Source organism: Rosa chinensis, chromosome 4 (assembly GCF_002994745.2).
Source record: "Rosa chinensis cultivar Old Blush chromosome 4, RchiOBHm-V2, whole genome shotgun sequence".
Classification (NCBI taxonomy): domain Eukaryota; kingdom Viridiplantae; phylum Streptophyta; class Magnoliopsida; order Rosales; family Rosaceae; genus Rosa; species Rosa chinensis.
In genome coordinates, this window is record NC_037091.1 from 14,152,262 (window position 1) to 14,175,017 (window position 22,756).

Sequence of the window (22,756 nt, forward strand, 5' to 3'; positions counted from 1 at the left end):
TGTACCATCAATGGGCATTTGGTCTAGTGGTATGATTCTCGCTTAGGGTGCGAGAGGTCCCGAGTTCAATTCTCGGAATGCCCCATTTTCTTTGTTTGTTTTCTTTTAAAATTCATCGGTTTTTTTTTTTTGAACTTTAGTGTTTTTCTTTCTGCATTCTAGTTTCTTATCAGCATCCGCAGTCAAAGAGATTATTTTTGGACAATTTTGATAGTCTAAAACTCAAATACTGTGGTCTACCCTAAAATCTTGAATTGTGTTGCTATGAAATACTGAATTGTGTTTTCTTAATTATTCTCATCGATTTGAATTTATGGATAATGTTATAATATGTTAATATTTCTCATACATCAACTATTTTTATCACTTTGAGAACTCATTTTAACACTTTTTTTTTTTTTGAGAGAAGGACGTCAAGCATTTTAACACTTTAAGAACTCATTTAACCACTTAAGAACTCATGTAGAATTTCCCTGAATTTATATTACGGTTCAAAGAAAGTTTAAACAATTGAATTTCAATTTATTGATATAGATCAAGACACTAACCGATATATTATTATGATAATATATTAATCAGCAAAAAAAAATATTGATGAGAATAAATAACCATACACATCAAGTGATCTACATTATATCTTTACGTTAGTTGAAAGATTAGGAATGAGAACAGAGACAGAGTACTAATCACTCATTTGAGTCAATGTCTACTAGAAAATACTTGACCATTGAAGAGACAGCTAGCTGCATTGCATGAGTTTTTTTTTTTTCCTAAATCAATAAAAAGTCTATGACAAAAACCAATGGTTTTAAGACATCCCTAGTGGGATCTATGTATCGTGCCATTCTAGCATGTGTTTGCTATGAATAAAATTGTTTCTTAAAAAAAAAAATGATTTTAAGAAATTAATAGCAATCTATTAATTTTTTAAATAGTCTGTGAACTTTTCATTTAAAAAAAGTCTACACAAATCTCAATACAAAACACTACATCCTCCTTAACATTTAATTATAATTTCAGTGACACAGTTTGTTGTGAGTTTGAAATTAAGCAGTAGGTATTGCTTGCATCATAACATCTACTTATTTAGCTTGTAGCCACTCTGTTTGTTGCCTTCTTGAACCGTTGTGAATAACTATTAACATGACTTTCAAATTTGATGATCTGTAGCAAGGTTTAAAATATCGATTTTTACATATTTATTAAAAAAAATTTAAAAAAAATATCGGAAATATCTGAGATAATCTAGAAAATAATTTTTTTTTGAAAGAGTCAATTTATTGAATTTACATATACATAAATATAAATATCAACTTCATCTACATCCAAAAAAAGACTCTAAGCTGTTGAAAAGTCTCTCGCTGATCTACGAAAGTACAATAATCAGACCAAAACATATGATCCATATAGTACGAGTTGTAGTAATGAACATTATAGTTATAAATCTCTTTGGAGTTGTCAGCTGTTTCCCCTATTTTTACGAATTCCAGACAATATCTGCCATATTTGTCTTGAGGGGATTTCTCTTCGCTCGGATTTCCTTTGAGAGGATTTCTCCTCACCCGGATTTCCTTTGAGAGGATTACTCCTCACCTAGATTTTTCTCGAGGGGATTACTCCTCACCCAGATTCGCCCTAAGGAGATTACTCCTTACCCATATTCACCTTGAGGGGAATCACATAGTTTCACCTTTAGGGAATTACTTCTCACCTATGTTCACCTTAAGAGGATTTCTCCTTACTCATATTCATTTTGAGGGGATTTCTCCCCACACCAATTCGTCTTAGGGAATTACTTCTCATCAAGATTCGCCTTGGAGGGATTTCTCCTCAATGAGATTTGCCTTAAGGGGATTTTGCCTCACCCAAATATGCTTTCAGAGGTTTCACCTTGAGGCATTTTTCCTAAATAGGTTACGTTGCCTCTCCTCTCTAATGGTCATTTCTTAACTTGAAATCATTCTTAAAATTTTACACCCCCACATAACCTCCATATTTCATAATGTATGTTACTCTGTGAATAATTGAGTAACTTTTTAAATTTTTGTTGTTTCTCTGATCAGATTTTACAAATATATCTTCATTTTATCAGGATATATCTTAAATATTTTATATATTGAACATTTTTGACGGTATCAGAGAAATTTCACAAAACGGTGGAAGGAAAATATCCTCTATAACATATCAGTCGGTATATCGGGTATATCAGAGATTTCGCAGTATTTCAATCCACTAGTGTTGTAAATCGAGGTTGCAAGGAATCGAACTCGAAAGTCTAGGCCTGGGCATAGTCGAGCCGGGTCGGTTTCAGGCCCAAACCGAAGTCAAACCGATCCAATCGGAAATACCATTTTTGACACCGAACACCACATTTTTGCTAGTTGGGCCGAAAATTCGGTTGGGCCGAATTCTGAAATCGGGGCGGGTCGGTTTCGGTTTTATTATGGGCCCAAATTTTCATTTTCAAGCCCAATGTGAAATATTATTTCTAGGCATATTATAGTCAATTTTCAGCCCATTTTCAGCCCATAATGACTTTTTCAGTCTATTTTCACTTTCAGTATTTCACAAACGTGAAAAAAAGCATCACAAAAGCATCACTAACATTACAAACACTATTCAAAATTCAAGCACTGAAACTTGCAAAATCTAAGCATGAATGGATGATAACCTAAAATTTCAACCATAACTCATAACATGATAACATCATAACTCAGCACATCTGCAAATGCATCAATCATCATATTATGTTATCAACATTTCAAACCTGCAAATGCATCACCATCACAGACAAACATGCAGCAAATGATAACCATTTCAAAATTCAAACCTGCAAAAGACTTGGACCCAAATCTAAGCAATTCAAACGAATCAAACCTGCAAATTATCAAACCTAAAATTTTAGACATCACTAACTCACTAAGCAGTTCAAGTGTCCAACATTAGTCTCTCAAGTAAGTTCAAAGCAATAAAGCTAAATAAGTTAAGTTATTACAAACCGAATAGCTAGCATTGTAGGGGAAAAAAAAAACATTGCTGCCATCAAAAACAAGCCTTCAGCAGCTCAACTCATCATGCCATCATCACAAGCAGTTCATTCCTCAGATGCCACCTGAGTAACCCCTGATTCTAGTTCAAGAAAAAGAAAACAGATAAAAGAACATGTATTAGACAAAAAAAAACTAAAAAATATATGCAAATAGTCAAATAGACAAATACATATAATGATTGAAATTAAACAAACTTTTACCTGATTCAAGCTTTTCCAGCTCACCATACATCTCCAACTCAGTTCTAGTAGGTTCTTGATATAATTGGGCCACACCATTAGCCCTTAACCAGTCACTGCAGCAAACCAAGCATTCAACCATCTTTGGTGTCAAGCTAGCCCTAAAAGGATCGATAACCCTTTTACCAAGGCTGAAAGCACTCTCGGATGCCACTGTTGAAGCTGGAACTCCAAACACATCTCTAGCCATTTGGGACAGAATAGGGTACCTCGGTGCATTCTCTTTCCACCAGTCCAATAATGGAAAATCCTTATTTGAAGGGTCCTCAGAAGCCTCTAACAGATACTTGTCAACCTCATTTTTAATCTCCACAACGTCTTTCTCTTGTCTTAACATCATAAACTCATGCATGGTTTGAGCATGGCTGTCCTCTTCAGAAGCATCCGCAACTGCAGTGTCGAATTTGGGAATGGTTGCATGAGCAGAAGCTTGGGCAGCTTCTGGATCAGCCTCCAAATACTCTTGAAACATGTCCAAAAAAAGGCTTTTGATCTCAGCAACAGCGTCTGCAACCATCTCCTTGTCTTGCATCAGCTTGGGGAAGAAATATTGAAGATAAAGCAACTTGTATCGAGGATCCAAGACAACAGCAATCATGAGAACCTTGTTCATGTCTTCCATTTTCCTCCAATACTTGTCGAACTTCTTCTTCATAGATGTCCCAATGCTTACTAATAGAGGATCATCGCTGCAAATGCATTTGTCTAGCTCTTGGACAATGGTGCACATCCACAACAAGGGCTGATTTGCTGTGACAACCTTGGTTCCACTAAACTTAAGTGTTGCATCATAAAAAATCTTCAGAAACTTCACCAACCTTGCTGCCTTGTCCCAATCTGCAGCAAGTGGAGGCCCATCCCTCTTCTTGCCGCCAACCCTTTCTTGAAAATAACTTTCAAATTGAGAATCCTCATCCTCCAATCTCAGAAATGCCTTTCTAAACTTAACAGCAATGTCCAACATAAAATAAGTGTTGTTCCACCTAGTACAAACATCCAACGGAACTATGGACACATTTGAATCTACTTTTTCTTGCGAAGCACACTTTCTAAACTTCTCCAATCTTGTAGGAGAAGACCTGATATATTTGACACAGTTCCTAATGGCATCGATGGATGAATCCAACTCCTCCATGCCATCCTTAACAATTAAGTTAAGGATATGGCAGCAGCACCTCATGTGCAAAAACTGACCATTTAAGACCAGCTCCTTCCAATTTCCTATCTTTTCCTTCATATAATCGAGGGCCACCTGATTAGGGCTAGCATTATCGACAACTATGGTAAAAACCTTTTCTATTCCCCATCCTATCAAGCATGACTCCACAAGCTTCCCAATAGTCTTACCCTTATGGTTAGGAATGACAATGAAATTCAAGATCCTCTTGTGTAAAACCCAATTTTCATCGATGAAGTGGGCTGTGAGAACCATATAATTGACATTTTGGATCGAAGTCCAAGTGTCAGTGGTGAGGGAGACTCTCTGAGAGTAGGTGGCTAAAATGTTTTTAATCCTAGTCTTCTCACCTTGGTAGAGATCCCAGATATCTCTAACTACTTGCCTACGGGAAGGTGGTTTAAATAAAGGCTGAGTTACCTTCACAAAATCAATAAAACCTGGTGCCTCAACAAAACTAAAGGGTAACTCATCCCTAATGATCATTTTAGCACAAAACATTCTAGACCTGCTTTCTTCATACCCAAGTGCAGTAATATTACCTCCATTATCAGCATAATCAAAGACCAGATGCTTCTGTTTCTTCGACGGTATGTATAAGGGACACTTCCGACAGGCATACAACATGTGGTTCCTCATACTTGAAGTCCCATTCGACTTGGAGTGCACATAATATGTTTGCAGGCAGTAGTTGCATTTTGCTCGAGGCTTGTCCATCTTCGAACCATCAGGATTGGCGAGCTTAGTGAAGTGATCCCAAGCTATGCTCTTGTTCTTCCTTTTAGGCCCAGAGTCAGCTGCAGGTTGCTCAGATGCTGCAGTATCAGTAGTAGTTGCAGTAGTAGAAGCAGGCTGGGCTAATGGAATAACTCCCATAGCTGCTGCAGGATCCAGCTGGGATTGAGTGGTGCCTATGCTTGATCCAGTTGGAGTTCCTTGAGTTCCTTCCATCATCTGCAAAAAATATCGAACACAATTTTAGCCTCAGATGTTCTAAAGGCTGAAGAAACAATTTCTTTAACTATATGCAGTAAGCCAATAACAAATGAAACAAATCAGAACAATATCCCAACAAAAACAAATCAAGTCAGAAACAAATCATAAATCAAGTTCATAATCTGAGCAAACAAATCACAATCGGTTGCAAAGTAGAAACCAAAGTAGTAAAACCCACAAACAATATCAGAAATCAACGCAGAAAACTAGAAAACCTTAAATCTAAATTCCCAATTAAACAAACATGCATCACCTACCAGAGCCCAGAGAAGATAGAGACGTCGGAGATGGCTGAGAGAGACATCAGAGATGGAGATCCGTGGTGTTCGTTCGTAGAGACTGAGATCGCCTGTGTTGAGAGATAGAAACCAAAGTTGTAAAACCCACAAACAATATCAGAAATCAAAGTAGAAAATCCTAAATCTAAATTCCCAATTTCACTAATTTCATCACATACCGGAGCACGGAGAAGAGAGAGACGTCAGAGAAGAGGGAGACGTTGGAGATGGCTGAGAGAGACGCCAGAGAAGAGGGAGACGTCGGAGATGGCTGAGAGAGACGCCAGAGATGGAGATCGGTAGATCACCTCCGTTGAGAGAAAGTGACTCGAGAGTGCGAATGTGCGAATGTGAGGTGAGTGCGAATGTGCGATCGGTATTAGGGTTTTCTTTTAGATGAATAGATTCAGTGAGGTAAGGTGTACTGAAAGAAAAAATAAAACCAATCAAATATTGACACATAATATAAATTATATATTTTTAATATATATTAGGAAATTCGGTCGGGTCGGTTTTCAACCGGTCGGAAACAAGTTCAACACCGATTCCGACCCGCATACATTCGGTTTCGGTTCGGAAAATATGGGTTTTTTCCCTTCTTTATTCGGTTCGGTTTTCCAAACCGAAAAATTCGGTTCGAAACGGTCGGAAAACCGTATGTGATTCGGTTATGCCCAGGCCTACGAAAGTCTTCGGGTTTCATTTATCCATCTTTTTCACCACTTATTTTCTGGTCACTGTGAACTTTGTTCAACAGACACATTGAAGAGTCAGGTGACAACACCCAGATCTTGCTGCTGGTTCTGATATGAAATAATGCGTATATAGAGTATTGGTGGCTTTAATCTTCATTGTGTATACAATTTATTAGTCGATAACTTTCCAAACTCATACAAGATACAACCACTTTCATTCTTGAGCTCTACACATTTACACTTGAAATTGCGCAATAAAAAGTTTCGTGCTACTGCTTTTTACAACGTACTTCAATTGGACAATTCCAATCGAGGAACCAAAAAAAAAATCAAAGGCTAATGAACTTTAATACTGATTTTACAACAGCATTATGGTATCAACAAATACAAGTATACCATAACAGGTTCTTCAGTAGCCGAGAAATCGGCCCTCCCCCTGAACAGAATCTACTAGAACATCAAGAAATCCTGTATATGAATACTACGTTCAAGAACTTCAGCTTCATTCCAGTGCTTATGTTAGAGCTGTGCCGAAAAGTTAGAAGCCACTCTAAATATCATAGATCACTTCTTAACTTAGCATGCTCTAGCAAGTAGCAAGTGGCGAGTGACCAGAAAGACCAACTTTTGGTCTTATGCGATGCTGATCACCATGAAAGATAGTCCTCGTAACATTTTAAAAATTTTAAGTCCTACGAGGATGAAAAACTTGTCAGCATTTTGGTACACTATACTAGGCATTTCCACCGTCCGAGCTGCTGCAAGCTTGATTTGGAAGCACTGCGTTGCCCCCAAAGTCTCCATCCAAGCTCATCTGCTGGACTTCTTGTGGGGACAGAATCTTGATGCACCGAACACAGTTCACGAACTCCCTGGAATACCAGTAGCCAACTATTAAGAGACTAGTTGCACAATAGAAAATGCACAAGGAATAAAATTATGCAAAACAGAGAGATAACTCATAGATGTAACTGGAAATGGGACTGCTACTTACTCCCAAGGGTCATCTCCAACTAGCAGAACATCACTCTCATGATCTACATAAACTAGTTTCCAACCTACTCTCCCTCGGTCCTCTAGCTGTCCTTCTATGCCAAACCGACGAGCCAGATCATGTTTGAGCTCATCATAACCGGAATAGCGTGTAATATCTATAGATCTCCCAACAGCTCCACGTTTGTATACCTTTACAAAAATATTAACCACAAGTCAGGGCCAAAGATAAATGATATGAAAACTAGCATGAAATGGATTTGCTTTAATTTATATCTAAAACACCCAACCTTGGTGTATGTCCGCATCCGCTGAAATTGTGCTGCTGGTGCCCATGGGGCACTGTCCAGAAAACTGCTGTCATTTATAGTGGAGTCAATTGACTGAAATGTCATATCTGGAACTCCAAAGGACTGGGAAACCATTGAAGAAGAAAGCTCCTGCTGAGCATCTTTTGAATTTTCAAAGTTGCCAAGCATGCCTGAAGAGAGGTTATTTGTAAAATCCTTTCCTATCCCCACCATGCCCTTTTCCAACAAAGGATCAGAACTCAAGGGTATTCCCAATTGGCTATCAATGTTAGAACCATATGAAACATTGTTTCTCTGATCGACCTGGACTTCCACTTCTTGACTAGGTTCTCTGAACAACATTGACTGTGGATTGAAAGTCAACGGGGTATTATTGTGCTGTAAATGGACATCATTCTGAGAGAGGCCAGCTGAAGTTGTTGAAGATGAAGTGTCCAAGTAATCTGTTTGGGCAGCTGCACCATTCAGGTATGTTTGTGGGTTAAGCATCGCTTGACTTTGATTCCTAGTGATGTTCACTGAAGGCTTGACTTCAGACTTATGCTGAAACCCTTTCACTGAGTTACCATTAGATGGCGTTGTTTCCAAGGCACTTGAGCTTATAACCATGTTGGCAGACTGAGCCATGTCCTCCCCAGTTAATGAGTTTCGACGGCCCCTGTTGTTCATCAATGGTTGAATTACGGTTGGACAGTTGTTTGTGGAGGGTGAAGTGGAACATGATGGAACCTCATCTGTTAACCCGGACTGCCCTGCTCCTGCAACTCCTGCCATAATACCACTACCAGCTCTAGAGAGCTGATTGGTTGTTCCAGTTGGAGGAAGTCCCATATGCCCGGACATTTCAGCCAGCATACCAGGTTGCTGCTGTTGAAGCTTTGGCTGCAGCTGTGGATGCAAGAACCGACCACTAGGTTGGCTAATATTATTAACAGTCATCTGCTGTGGCATAGCTCTTGACTGAGGATGTGAGGTCGGTGCTGATAGAGGCATATCTTGCATTTGGCTAGGAGTTGAGGGCCTCGGGAAGCTCTGAGACGCATCTAACAGATGCCTCTGCTGGTCCTGGAGCTGGAGAAGTTGAGTAGGCTGTTGTTGCAGTGCCTGCTGTGCGAGGTATGATTGCTGGTGCTGCTGAAGCTTCTGTAATAGTTGAAGTTGAAGCTGATTATCAGAAAGATGGTGTAATTGTTGGTTCAATTGATCAGGCTGTGGAGCCTGAATAAAATTTTGCTGTTGATTTTGACCCACATTTTGTTGTTGATGCTGCTGCTGCTGTTGATGTTGTTGCTGTTGTTGTTGTTGGTGCTGCTGCAAGTTCTGAGGAAGGTTTCTTTGAAGTTGATTTTGAGCAGATGATTGCTGCTGAAGAATACTGTTAGCTTGGGCAAGGGACTGAGGTTGCAGAAGCGGGGACTGAGCTTGGCTGGACGGTAGACTTTGATTAACCAAATTTTGCCTGGGTACTTGTGTCATATCACCCAACTGTTGCTGTCGTTGTACCATGGATGCTATTGGGTTCACAGTGGACTGCATATTTGGTAGTTGGTCAAGCTGTTGCACTTGCTGAGGTAACCTCTGAGCATTGAACTGTAGATTATTTGGCTGAGGTATTTGAGGCGCTGACAAACCCATCTGCCGAGAAAGATCCACACCAGGAAGGTTTTGCATAACAGAACCAGAAAATGAAGGGTGCATATAATTTGGCTGCATGGAGCTAGCCACAGAAGAATTTTGCTGCATGTTCATCCACTGGACTAAGCTTAGACCAGGTAGCACCTGGGGATCCTTCATGCACATATCATCACCAAGCCAAGGCATTGTCCTTTTAAAAAGGTTATCTAGATCAGAGGATTCATCATCTGCAGAAGCCAAATCAAGGTTAATCGGATGTCACCAAAATTCAAATTTACAATGCGGTGAATCAAATTTCACATGAAGTTTCCAAGCTAGCTTAAGAGGAGGATATAATTTATGGCTCTCTAAACATCCTTTACCTGGCATTCCTGGTTGCCTAGGCCGCTTTGACCTGAAGAATGGTGGGGGACAGATGAAAAATGGAGCAGTAACAGGCTCAATTTCCCAGATTGATACCCGATTACGCCTTTCCCCAGCAGTTGACTCGTCCCAACCGACCTACTCAAAAATATCCGAATAGCTATTACTTTACCTTACTGCTAGAAGCACACACAGAGAGAGAGAGAGAGAGAGAGAGAGAGAGAGAGAGAGAGAGAGAGAGCAATCATTTACCTGCAAATTACGCCATTGTGAGTTCTTCCATCTCACAGGATCAAGATCACTGATTCCTGTAATTGTACCCATGTACCTGCAGAATGAAAGCTTGTCATTTTCAATTTCAAAATTACCATCAGATTTTACTTGTCAAAACTAAAGAAACTGAACCTACAACTTATATAAGGTGCTAGATCATTGATTATCAGAATCATTTTTCTATGTTATAAACGTCAGCACTTCTAGATAGTGAAGTAAACAACTAGCATTACTGATGTCCTACATAGAGCTTAGACTGCAATACTGGTGTACAACTACCTTCTTGTTCCTGACTCTTCAGTTTCAAACATCATACGAAAGCGCATGCCCAATGATAGTTGATTCGCACAAACTGCCTTGTAGTACTTAGCCAAAGGGATAACAAATTCTGATGGACTAGCCCTGCACATAGAAAAGAATAATCACTTTACAACTTTAGAATAAATTCATTTAAATTGACTCCCACAATGGATTCTATCGTCATAGAATAAAGAAATGAATGATGCTCTGGAAAAAAATAAATAAAACAAACGATGCTAACCTAGGATTATAGAACACCGTGAAGGGGCTATTGTTCGCAGCAGCATGAGCTGCAGCAGCCAAAATCCCAATATGCATACTGTCACTTGACAAAACTGATGATGATAGGTTGGTTGGTTGCCTGTTAGCACGTCTAATGCCCAAGAGAAGCTGCTGCTTTTCATCCCTGGTCATGGAAAGTTGAAACTATCAGATGTTGTTTATGCAATTCCAAAATTTTGGAGTTTAAAACAAGGAAGTCAACAAAAGCACATATATATATATATATAACATATATAATATATATATATATATTAATTGAAATGAGGCTTTTACCACAAAAATATTCTTTCGACCAAATTAATTTTTTGAATGGGAACTGCCAGGATTTCCAATTTGTTGTGATTACCTGATGAACAAGACAGCATCACCAGCAAAAAGCCTCTTCCCACTAACAAATAGGCTCCATCCTGTCGTAAGCAAGTGGCGTTTTGGTTGTCCTGGATAAGGCAAAGTAAGGAGTGAAAGCAAATGGTTAGGAATAAGATGACAATGGCACTCTATCGTATGTCACCTTCCAGTAGTTAAATGAGAACCTACCCCGATAGATATGACGGAAGGTCCAAACAGTATCATGCAAATCCCTGGCAGCGAGTTCTTGAGCAGGTGGTTGCATGTTGAAATCCTATGTGCATATAAGCAGGAACAATATTAAACTTTGTATTTAGTATAGCAAACCGTAGAAATAAGGTAAGACTGCTTACAAGAGGAGGAAAAATCTTCTCTGCTGCACGGCGGGGAACAGAGAAACCTCCATGAGTGCTTGTATCACTGGCAGTCAATGTTTTACAGAAAAACTCCGGTTGGGGCTTATTGGACTTCAGGGCAAGATCTGATCTCAATAATGCGTCCTTGTCAAACTGCAGACCAGGAATTTGATACATTCAGCTTTCATGAGTTTTAAATTAACTTTCTACTCAATTTGAACACAGTACTTACTGAGGGTACAGGTTGAAGTGTCATCTGAGCATAAACTTCGTCCGTTTCGGGGTCCGCCTAGAAGATCAAACATGAGTGCAAAAATCAATTAAGAATGATCAAGAACAAAAATATATGTATACGGTGATACTTGAACTTAGATAGCCAGCCCTACATGCAAGGTGACATTGTGAAGGAGACATAGTAGCTTGGAGGGAAGATTTGGATAGTTTGGAATTTGAGCATCAACATCCTTTTTCATAGAAGCAGCAACCTGAAATCAAACATTTCATTATTAGAACTTTGACTAATTAATTAACACAAGAAATTACCTCTAATAATGTTCGATAGCTAAAAGCTAATTCTTAACTTTTCCCAAATCCCACCACTAATGCTAAAAGAATAAAAAGGCCACAAAACTTTCCACTAACAAACACAACTACCCTAATTACTCGGTTACCACTAAAATAGTAGCAACACAAACCGCCCAGAAATAACGAGCCCACACTGCACTGAATACCTTCCTCTTTTTGCTAAGCTTTAAATCGTTCACACTTCACAGTCAATGAACCAGACTACTACTTCATGAGGCAAAAACTACTCCCACACCACAATGGATTTAAAAACGATAACATACCAATCATAGTAACAAGAAAAACCAAAAGTTGCCTATAATTTACCAAGCCTTTCGAAATCGAAGCTCATCAAGGAGTTGCTATTAAAAGCAGCTGAGGCACATACTAAATGAGCTCGATATCATAGCAGCATTGAAACAAGAATTCAATTCATACAACAGGCAAACTATACCTGTTCGCTGTGGCCTTGAGGGAAGTACACCACGTGGGTCCCAGCCGGCGGCAAGTTCACCAGCGGCCCGGCGCAGGCCTGCCAGAGCTCCGGGTTTATGATCTTCACATTCTCTCCGCCTGCACACGTGTCAACCATCCATTCGTCACAAAAAACAAAATCCCCATCCCGGAATTTTCTCTCGTGTTTCCCGGGAAAACGGAAAGAAAAAGAGAATTTGAGAGAATCTGGAATCTCGAGATAATCAGGAGACAGTTAAGAGAGTCACAGAGTCCGTACAAAAACTTTGTAACGAACTCAAAACGGTGCAAGAAACACACAAAAATCCAAAAGACTAGATCCGTCCACGGCGTTTCTAGAGAGAGAAAGGAGTAAATATGAATTTGTAGAGAGAGAGAGAGAGAGAGTGCTGACCTTCGCCGGAATTGAGTGCGGCGGCGCCGGACGAACCTCCGTTCGCCGGCTGCTTCATTGCTTCCTCCGGCGAGTTGGATTTTATTGACGAAATAATTAAACACAGCACTAAAATCTCACTTGCTCATCTCGCCGGAAAAAAACTGAAATCGGAGCTCTTCTCAGCTTCCGGGTCGCGCTCAGATCAAATCAAGTAGTCTGAGCTGAGCTCAGATCAGCTCAGCAAAGAGTGTCAAAAGACCCGGAAAAAATAAAATCTGGAAAAGTGGGAAAAAGAGGGGAGACTTTTCCGGGAAAGGTAGAAGGTTTTTTCCGGCAAGGGGAAGAGGAAAACGGCGATGAAAAAGGAGGGAACAAGGAAGCAACAAAAAAGGAGGGTGTGCTGAGACTAAGAGCGACCAAATGCTGAAGCTTTGCCCCCTATCTTCCCCTACACAGCCCGGACATTTTTCCTTTCTCTTCTTCCTCTCTCTTTCTAATGCTCCCTTTTTCACCCTCTCTCTCTCTACATCAAAAATAAACAATTTTTCATTTTTGTTTGTGCTTCTCTCTCTCTCTCTCTACCTGACCTTGAAAATGGCACTGACTAATGGGCTTTGGCTCTTAGTTGACCTCGGATTGGGGGTTTGTTCTTGATTTTTGGTTAACCATGGTTACTTCATTTTAAATTTTACAATAATGCTTTAATGAACAGTTGTTCTTGAATTTCTTTTAAAGATATAAAACAGTTGTTCATCTTAATTTAATTTTAGAAGCAATGTCTTTTGCTTTTTTCCCCCCCCCCCCTCTCTAGAGACTGAAAGCTAAAGTTAATTGCAGACGGAAACTTCAAAAGTAACAAGCGGTGACCGGAGGATTTTCATTGCTCCATCACCCATCAACTACGAGGTTACCCGTTTTTCCTAGTCAGGCATTTCTCTTCGGTAGCGCGCATTTGTCAACTCGAAGGTGGTCTTTTTTTGGTTGCATCTTTGTGGGCATTGCTACATTCATTCAATGCAAGCTGGGTGGTCCGCATGGTGAATATGACATTGTGCTTTAAAGTTTCGAGAAGTGGCATGCAAACTGTAGGAGGTTTTGCATGAAATAGGTGTTTGTTTTGTTTTAATTTTGTGGACTGATCAAAACAATCTTTAAATAGAAATAATAATTGAGTTCTAAAAAAAAAAAAATTTAACCATAGTTAAATATGAATTTGTTGTGGCAATCATGTATTTGTTCCTGAAATTGTGCTCGACCCTTCACAATTATCAACCAACCCACTATGGCACCATAAGAGTATAAGTAATGTAATATATGATTATTAGTCATTGGCTAAAAACCATATTTGCTTTATGTGCTATTAACCATTTTGTTGACCGTCCCATCATAGCTTATATTCTGAGCATAATGAAAAGAAAAGAAAAAAAGAGGAATTTGTATATGTTTTTCCTTGTGCTTTCTTGTTCTTGTCATCATTAACATAAATATCAGACACAAATGTTTAGGGAAAGTGAATTTTGGTGCTGTTAAATATCATTTAAATAATTGGTTGTTGTCTTAAAATTCTCAAGTTAAATGTCAAATCTCATAGAATTATCAAAATGATGAGTTCACTCTTTTTTTTTTTTGAGAAAAAGAAACCTTTATTGATAATAACCAAATTACACCATACGGGAATGACCGGTGGTGGACATGAACTCCCCACTCTCTTCCCTAAAACCTAAACCAGTTATGGGTCCGTCATCAAGAATGACTTCCATGAGCCGAAAGGGCCCAACCCCTAACCACCTATACCGCCCAACCACTCGGGCTACAAGAAATCCCGAGAATCCTGATACCACCTCATAGACAATCGCCAGAAAAACCAACGCCCTCTTCCACACCGTGTCCCAAACATACCAGACCACGTGCAAGGATCGCTCGTCAACACATTGAACATAAGATAACATCGAAATTAAACCAATTCGTCCCCAGGAATGACACCACATCCATGGCACCTCAAATTGACCCAACCCTAGCTCATCAGAGTAGGGACATGCGAATGACCAGAAAGACCTAACCAAAATCCTAATCAAAAACCTAACCAAAACAATTACTCTAATTAAAAACATGAAACAGCCCCACCTACCGTCTTCCTTCGCCTTAGGTGACCCGCCGACAATCCACCTCCATAACACTGCCCCGTCAAACTCACATCGCCGGAAACACACAGTCCACACAGCAAGCCACGCCGACCTCAACTGTTGTCGGTCGAAACCAGAATTAATCCCAGATCCAGACGAATCCACACCAAAATCCAGTGCGAAACTCGCCATGCCTTGCCGCACGACCTTGTCCGTCCGCTTGATCCGCCTATCAACCCATCTCAGAGAGATAGCCAGCGCCATACAATCCATGGCATACCGCCGCCACGATCTGGCCTCAGGCCACCTGCTCCAAGCCTGCGTCAAAACCCAGCCACCCATCCTGCACGCCTGCGCTGCCATCCAAGAAGAAAGAAACGTAGTATACGACCCAGAAGGATGAAGCCGAAACCAGATACGGAGTCCCGATCCCCCACGATCCCGTCCGGCAACACCCATTCGTCGATGAGGCCGGAACCCACAGTCGACGTGGAGGCGCCGCCGGACAGGCAGCAAGCTCTCTTTTTTTTTTTTTGCGATTACCAAAACCCTAAAATGCTTACTTGATTTCTTCACGTTAGGAGCTACTTCCTTACGAAAAAAAAATGATGAGTTCACTCTAATTTATAACTTATTCACTAATTTTTGAATCTCTCACTAAAAAAAGTTACAAAATAAACTACAATTTAGATATACATGGTTTGTATACTACATATGAAGACATAAAATCTTATATCTAATAAGTTCAGAACAATATTGAAACTTCAACTATGATTTTGTACAAGACTCAAATCCATTTTAAGAATTATGTGGCTTTAGTAAACTAGTAGGATGCATTATCCACTCTAGGTGCACAGAAAATGGGGCATGTGCCTGTGGATCATGAATTCGGAAATGTATAAAGGCCATAATAAATGGTCATACAATTCACATCACTATTTATGTAGGGCGCATAAAGTTTTACACATCTATTCCCCCTTTTTTTTTTTTGAAAGAAGCTCAGTACAGCTGCCCGTAAGTCTTGATCATTAATGAAACTGCTGAATACATGGGAGGACATGAAACATGAACCCCAAACTACAATAAGTATATGAGAATGTCTCGAAATAATAACGAGAGTCTTAACAAAAAGTACATATTCTACCACCATACACCAATTAGTGAAAAGCGCACTTCTGGCTACTTCATTCGTTTTACAGAGGTGATGACATACTAGAAGGTAAATGCATACTCGAAACCATAATATACTAATAAGATTAGCTTTTTCACTATGTTGCCACCAGAAAACGCGTTCAGTGATACTTAGTTTCATCCTGCCACTAAGAGGTTGCGACTATTTGGGAACTCGTCATCTAACTACGGCAAACAAAACACACAAGGTGTGCAGTCTGAGACAGAATCTTCGTTGCCGACATAAAATCACGTTTAATTAAAATAACAATATAACATAAATAGATTAATAGAAGGTAACATACTTAATCCATAAAGAAAATAAAAACTTAGCCCATCATAAAAGGCCCAACAGCCTAGGGTAAGCCCAAAAGCCTACAAACCCATCCAATTTGCCGCGCGGGTCAAAGTTTGCCCACCATTGATGTCGGAATTGCACCTCAGCCTCCAGCGGATCACATGCCTCACTTGGTCGCTGACTGACTTCGCCAACCGGGATCTCCTTGGAACCTGATCTCAAATGGAAACTAGACCCAAGGCAAGATCAACCACCAAGACCTCCATCAACTTTCCTCAACCCTACCCTAGGGGAAACAACCACGATATCCTGCCTTAGAATCCGAAATCCTCCCCACCAAACACCTGCACCCCTCCGCTGCTCCACCCTTTCTCGTATCCTCCACCTAAACAGATCGGTAACAATCAAGGAGGTGCATCTCCGCTAGCCTTTAGATAATTAATAATTGGGAACCTTCTTTTCTTCCATCTTTAGATAACTAATAATTGTAAACCCTTCTAATGAGGAACATTAAAATGAGGACCAGTTGAGGATTTTTTTGTGAGACTCACTGTTCAATCACATATCATACATCAACTGTTAGATATTTAGATATTCATGTGTAGATCATTTATGCAATTTTTATCCAAATTGAAAATCATTAAGGTACTTATAATCGTGATTTATTAATTATGAACTTGAACGGTTCATGTTTTACAGATTTGGTTCGTCTATTGATTTGATCTAGTTGAGTACCTTAATGATTAATAATTTAGAATGAAAATTTTTGAAGTAATTTACTCATGCATACATAAACATCTAACGTTTGATCTGCCATAATATAATTGAAAAATGGGTCACCAAAACCATTAATTAGAAAATACTCAACTAGTTCTCATTAAAGTGATTCTCATTAGAATGGTTCCCACTAACCATTAACAATTTGCTATAACATATTGCAAGTACGATACTGATAAAAAAAAAAAAAAGTTATTACATGATGTGGTAATCTTTCATTTAAATTATTCCATGCAAAATTTTACTCGTTTTAAAGAGATGGAGAGGCTTTAATCAAAACTTCTTTATCCTATTACTTTCACATTTCCTACTCTATCCGATAAGTTGGAATTGTCTATGTTTAAGATCATCATCTAAAGGTAATTATATAGAAATAAATCACATTATAATTATTTTTGAATAAAAGGATTCAACTTTTATAGATTAGTGACAAAAGCCAGAGAACTACACGCATTGAAGAATAAACTCTTGAGCTAGTACCTTGAAACCTAGAAAGTTAGGATACATATTCGTACACTTTGACAAATAAAGCTCACTAGTCACTACTCAAGCCACTCGCAACAACAATAGACTTGTTTTTCAACAAACCTAAAAAATATAAATATATTCAGCACTTATCAATGGTGAACTATATGCCTATATCTAACGCTATGTTGTAACTTGTAAGCATGCAATTATGGTATAAGTAACCAATGTTACTGTTAAAGAAATTTTTTTATATTTTGGGCAACTTCCTTCCTAATGAACAGAATATTTATATATATATTTTTTATAACATCAACAGCTGAGAATTACAAAAATTAGTATAGTATTTATAAGTTTAATTGACGACCTCTCAATTTAATGAAAAACATATATCACTAAACCAAATAATACTGGTCTTACTCAATATTTAAATAATTTAATAGTGATTACAAATATAAATAAACAAGTATTGAAACAAGCAATATATTATGAAGAATAAATTACATTGCAAAATTAGAAAAGAAAAGATAAAAAGTACTATTATGAACCATTAATTTCATTGAAAAAGCTACAATAATTACAAAGAGAAGATTAACAATAATAGTGCAAATGGGGCAGAGCATAGGCACACGTCACAGATAGGTTCAATAGTTCATAGTAGTTTCTCGATTATTGTTTTAGGCTTATAGCTCAGCCAACCATGCCCGACCCACCTCATAATCCTCACATGTGCATGGTCGCCCCTCTAAAAATATCTCTTAATAACTGGAAAATTAAGCAAATTAAGCAACTTTGCTTTGCTCTAGTTCCGGGGCCCACATAGCTACTTGATAACGTGGCTAACGATGTCGGCTCCTCTCCGCTGCACGTGGGATTTCTTTTCGTTTTGCAGTCTGCTCCCCAAGAAATCATATTACATTGATTTGCCCACACCTTTTGTACTTCTTATGATTTTCTCCACTTTTACACAGTTATTTCAACTTCCACCCAATAAAAAAATAGATTAATTCACTTAAATAAGGTCATATCTCACATGTGAGGATGATATACGAGAAAGAAATGTGTTGTCTTACTCCTACATCAGTTAATAGTGATTTTGGAGGTTAAGATCTTATTGGTGCCTAGTTATTTTAAATGCGTAATTCAATACAAAAATAATTAACAAAAATATGAAACTTCATGCATAGATGTTGTAATATTAGTCATTTTCAGCATCTTCATCTATTAAGTCCGTTTGCCACCAAACAACCAAAGACCTTTTCAAGGGGCCTGTAGCATGTCTTAGAACTGCTCTAGCCTCTAGGTGATTTGGAGGGTAAAACAATCCTCTTTTTTGGAATAGTAAAATGTTCCACTTTGAATTATTAAAATTCAATACTTGGCTGTAAATTTTTGTTATATATGCTTCTCTTTTTAGGTCTGAACATTTTTCTATAATCCTACTTGCAGGTAATTAGCTGGTGGATAATTAAAGCATTTATCATCGATCTTCTACCTAATTCATATAATGTTGAAAATTTATTCTTTTATCTTTTATTTTCAATTTTTCTTTATACATTAGAATTAGAATTTATACGATTTATTGTTGATAACAACTTCCTTTAACTTTTCATTGACAAGATGTTCAACTGTTGCCATTATACAGAGGCCAAAATATATATGGCCTAAAGCCCTAAACTAGGGTTTAGGTTTTAAATTAATCATAGTTATTTATTAATTTCTTAATACCAACAAATGCTTAAAGTGATGGTGTTGATCAACATGCCATGTTTCCTGGAGAGTTGGTGGTGGAAAGGCCCCTTTGATTCGATTATCATCAACTCATGCATTATTCATCAGACATTTAACATAAGCCGCTAGCGTGGCAGCACCAATGACCTATGACCTATGACCTATGACCTATCAAGTTCAACGGCCGCCACCCAAAACCGTCAAAATTACAACCTTTGCTCCATCGTCGTTGTAGACAATGGAAACAAAAACAGTCCATTCATGAAAATTTGATATCTCAAGGAGAACCCCGGTTGAAAAGTATGGTTGGAGCAAGAACTTTCAAGCAGCAGTGGCCTACAACCAAAATTCCTCACATTTTCTCGCAACTAAGTTCTGTATTTCTATATATATTCAGTTGCTCTTTTTTGATAACTGATGAGCAATGCGTGTGAAACCCAGCAGATTTAAAGCACCTCACAGCGACCAACGTTAGGGCACACAAGGATCACAGCCATACAGACGAGGCCACGCGTAGTATGACAAGAAGAACCCTAGTAACATAATGGAACGTAGAAAAGACTGGATTTGACAAATGAAGTGCCCCACAAGGCACAAACAAGGCAAACAGCCCACGCGAACATCAAATCTAGCTTCGTATAGGGGGATTTGGGAAGTGGGAATAGTCAAATGTTGGACCCTGAGTACTGTACTGTACTGTGTGAATGGTGGAGGCAGTTGGGGTGGGGGAGAGATATAGGAAAAAGGCACGCCTGCATAGCCTCCCCTAGCTAAGTTTCTCTCCTAATATTCTTTTTCTTTCTAGCTTTTCTTTTACTTTTTGGAAAGCCAAGGCCAATTGCTATTAGTTTCTTCTTTCTTTTTTGTTCTCATTGGTGTGAGATATTTCAAAAAGAAAAAAAATATATATATATGTTTTTCCATTTTGAAGATGTTCGGCAATCGACACATTTTTTTATGGCATCTTTTGACATGATTATTGTTGTTGTTGTTTTTTTTTTTTTTTTTTGGTCCGATTATTCTTAGTTCACTTTTCGAGTCAGGGAGAATATGCTTGTTTGCCTAATCTGTGATTGACCAATTCTAGTCTTTTATTTTGTAATGTGAACGTTAACATCTTAAAATATATTAGAGATTATTTTTCCAAGTGATCAAACCAATTGCAGTTTTTCTAGTAATGTAGAGAAAAATGATTTCAATTCGCCTTTGATGAAAGAAAACGTTTTAGGTTTTTTTTTGTTAATTATTATTATTATTATTATTATTTTTTATCAAAGTACAGAATTTCAATACAAATCATATATCATGTGGAAAGTGTTTTAGAGTCCACAACGTTTCTCCATTATCCACAATACCATTTTCAAACTTGAGAACCATCATATAATGCTTGACACCAGCCACTACTCATGCCGCTCCACACTATGACGCCCATTATGAACAAAACTAGTATATTCATCATGTTCTACAAGCATTAGCCACGACTAACCACCCAAGTTAGACCTAAGAATCATTGAAACAGGGCCGGCCCCTTGGTGCAACCTGAGTCGGCCTCAGGCCATCGGTCTTTGGTGAGCCTCTGCTCCATTTTTATATGTGAACCTTGTCAAGAAAATCACACGTCGCTGCTCTAGTTCAATGGTTACAGCTGTGTGGTTTTTTGAACAACTTAGTTTTGAATTACACATATAGCTTTAGAATTTTTTTTTCTGGGGTTCTATAGTACTGAACGTGTTTTTTTCATTAGATCATTTGTTCAATTTTCTTTTGAAGATAAAAAAAACTTTCATTCATCCTTCAAATAGCAAACAAATAAATTTATATCTTTTATATATATTATTAATTTTTTTTTTCTTTCAATTTTTGCAATGAATGTTTAAATATGATAACCAAAAAGTAGGTTATATAAATAATAGCTGCTAAGTTTTTGTAAGGTTATATCATAATTGTTTACCTCAAGCCTCTAAAATGTCAAAACCGATCGTGCATTGAAATCAAATCCTTAGGAAACCAAAACAGACAAACACCAATACACCGCCACAACTAGTTGATTCATCACCATCACCCATCATTGCAAATCATCACAACTCAAGCTCAGTGAGCTATGTACATACATGAGCATTATCAAGCATAATTAGCTACGCCTTAGGCCTGCTTCAGTCCATCTCCACACACCTTAACGCCACCATGGGTGTAACATTCGAAAACACTAACATGCGAGCTGTGTCTGTATGGGAAGAGGTTGGTTCTTTTGTAGTGGAATTTTCTGGAATGTTCTATTTGTTTAGGGCTCTTGTTCATTTCTGGGTACAGCTTTGGCTTGGTCCTCTGCCCCATATGTACTTTTCTATTATTTTCAATAATATCTCGGGGAAGGATGAGGAGTTAGTCCTCTCCCAGCTTCATTAAAAAAAAAAAAAAACTATAACCTGAGCTCAAACCAAGATCACCCTTGAAGCGCCATCACGCGCTGTACCAAGACAACCTCGTGTAGACATCAGAAGGCACAGACTGATCCCTATCAATCCCACATCGGAAACTAAATGGAGTTCACTATCCATTCCACCTATAAAAGGTCCACTATTCTCTTCTCATTCATTACGCATTAATTACTTACTTAATGCCAGTCTGTCAACATAAATACATTGACTGACTTAGGGATCAGAGGAGCGAAGACCACCAATTGCGGTCTCCTTCTTGGCACTAGTATATTTTACTTGATAGGTGAAGCTGGCGCTTACTAAAACACCCTCAAACCCGAATTAATAGAAATTATTGAGGATGAGATAACAACGGTCACGATTCAAAACTTTGACAAAAACTTGCAAATTATATTCAATAGACAGCCTAAAGGAGGTGGAACAACTTTAAACCTTGGGGTTTCGCCAGATTACTCACCGTTTGGTCGGAAAACGTAAACTTTCATTAGAATTTTTATTTGATTCGTCACTTATAGATGGAGATAGGGTGGAAACTTATATAGATGTGTTGCTCGTGACGTGAGGAAGAGATTTATACAAGAATTTCCGCTGACGGTGGCCGGAATCGGCGGCGGTGGTCGGAAAACGCGGACGACAGTTATGTCCTCTTTTCTTTTTCTTTTCTGGCTTCCCCCCTTCTTTCCCCCTTCTCGATTCTTCCCTTCCTTTTGTGTTTTTTTTTTCCACCGACTTCCATTAATCTTTTTTCGTCTTATTTATTTTTCATTGCCTTCAATTTAATTCTTTGTATACATATACGAATATATTTATGATAACTAATATGATTCATTTTTCCATAATAATTTTCATTCAAGCTCGCGACTTCGTGTCATGAATAAATGAAATTAACATAAAATAAACCTTGTAATGAAAAGTAATATTATTTAACATAACCAAACTTTTACTTTTTTTTTTTTTGGTTCGAGGTATCACACTTAATTACCTCCACTATATCATTTGAAACTCCAGACACCTGTTTGCGTTAACAAGGTCAAACTATCGTCA

At 38.4% G+C, this 22,756-nt stretch overlaps 1 protein-coding gene and 1 non-coding gene across 2 annotated transcripts; one reads left to right on the plus strand and one right to left on the minus strand.

Moving 5' to 3' along the window:
- Positions 1-12: 12 nt before the first annotated feature.
- TRNAP-AGG lies at positions 13-84 on the plus strand. The gene has a single exon. It is a non-coding gene; the product is annotated as a tRNA-Pro (tRNA).
- A 6,512-nt stretch (positions 85-6,596) lies between these two features.
- LOC112196873 (auxin response factor 19) lies at positions 6,597-13,273 on the minus strand. Its single transcript, XM_024337334.2, has 14 exons — positions 12,729-13,273; positions 12,315-12,433; positions 11,683-11,781; positions 11,529-11,585; positions 11,294-11,449; positions 11,130-11,214; positions 10,939-11,029; positions 10,552-10,716; positions 10,290-10,412; positions 9,990-10,065; positions 9,737-9,875; positions 7,719-9,601; positions 7,430-7,620; positions 6,597-7,307 (listed from the first exon to the last, which is right to left on the minus strand). Exons 1-14 carry the CDS (start codon positions 12,784-12,786, stop codon positions 7,169-7,171), a joined length of 3,381 nt encoding a protein of 1,126 aa, XP_024193102.1. The 5' UTR covers positions 12,787-13,273; the 3' UTR covers positions 6,597-7,168.
- Positions 13,274-22,756: the final 9,483 nt, after the last annotated feature.

Bases quoted from the DNA above. Each gene is read 5' to 3' on its own strand.
- LOC112196873 (XM_024337334.2), bottom strand. From the start codon at position 12,786: ATGAAGCAGCCGGCGAACGGAGGTTCGTCCGGCGCCGCCGCACTCAAT. The intron at 10,066-10,289 runs GTAGTTGTACAC...TTCATTCTGCAG, and splicing joins GAAGAGTCAGGAACAAGAAG to GTACATGGGTACAATTACAG. The intron at 7,621-7,718 runs GTTGGGTGTTTT...ATTTTTGTAAAG, and splicing joins GGATGCGGACATACACCAAG to GTATACAAACGTGGAGCTGT.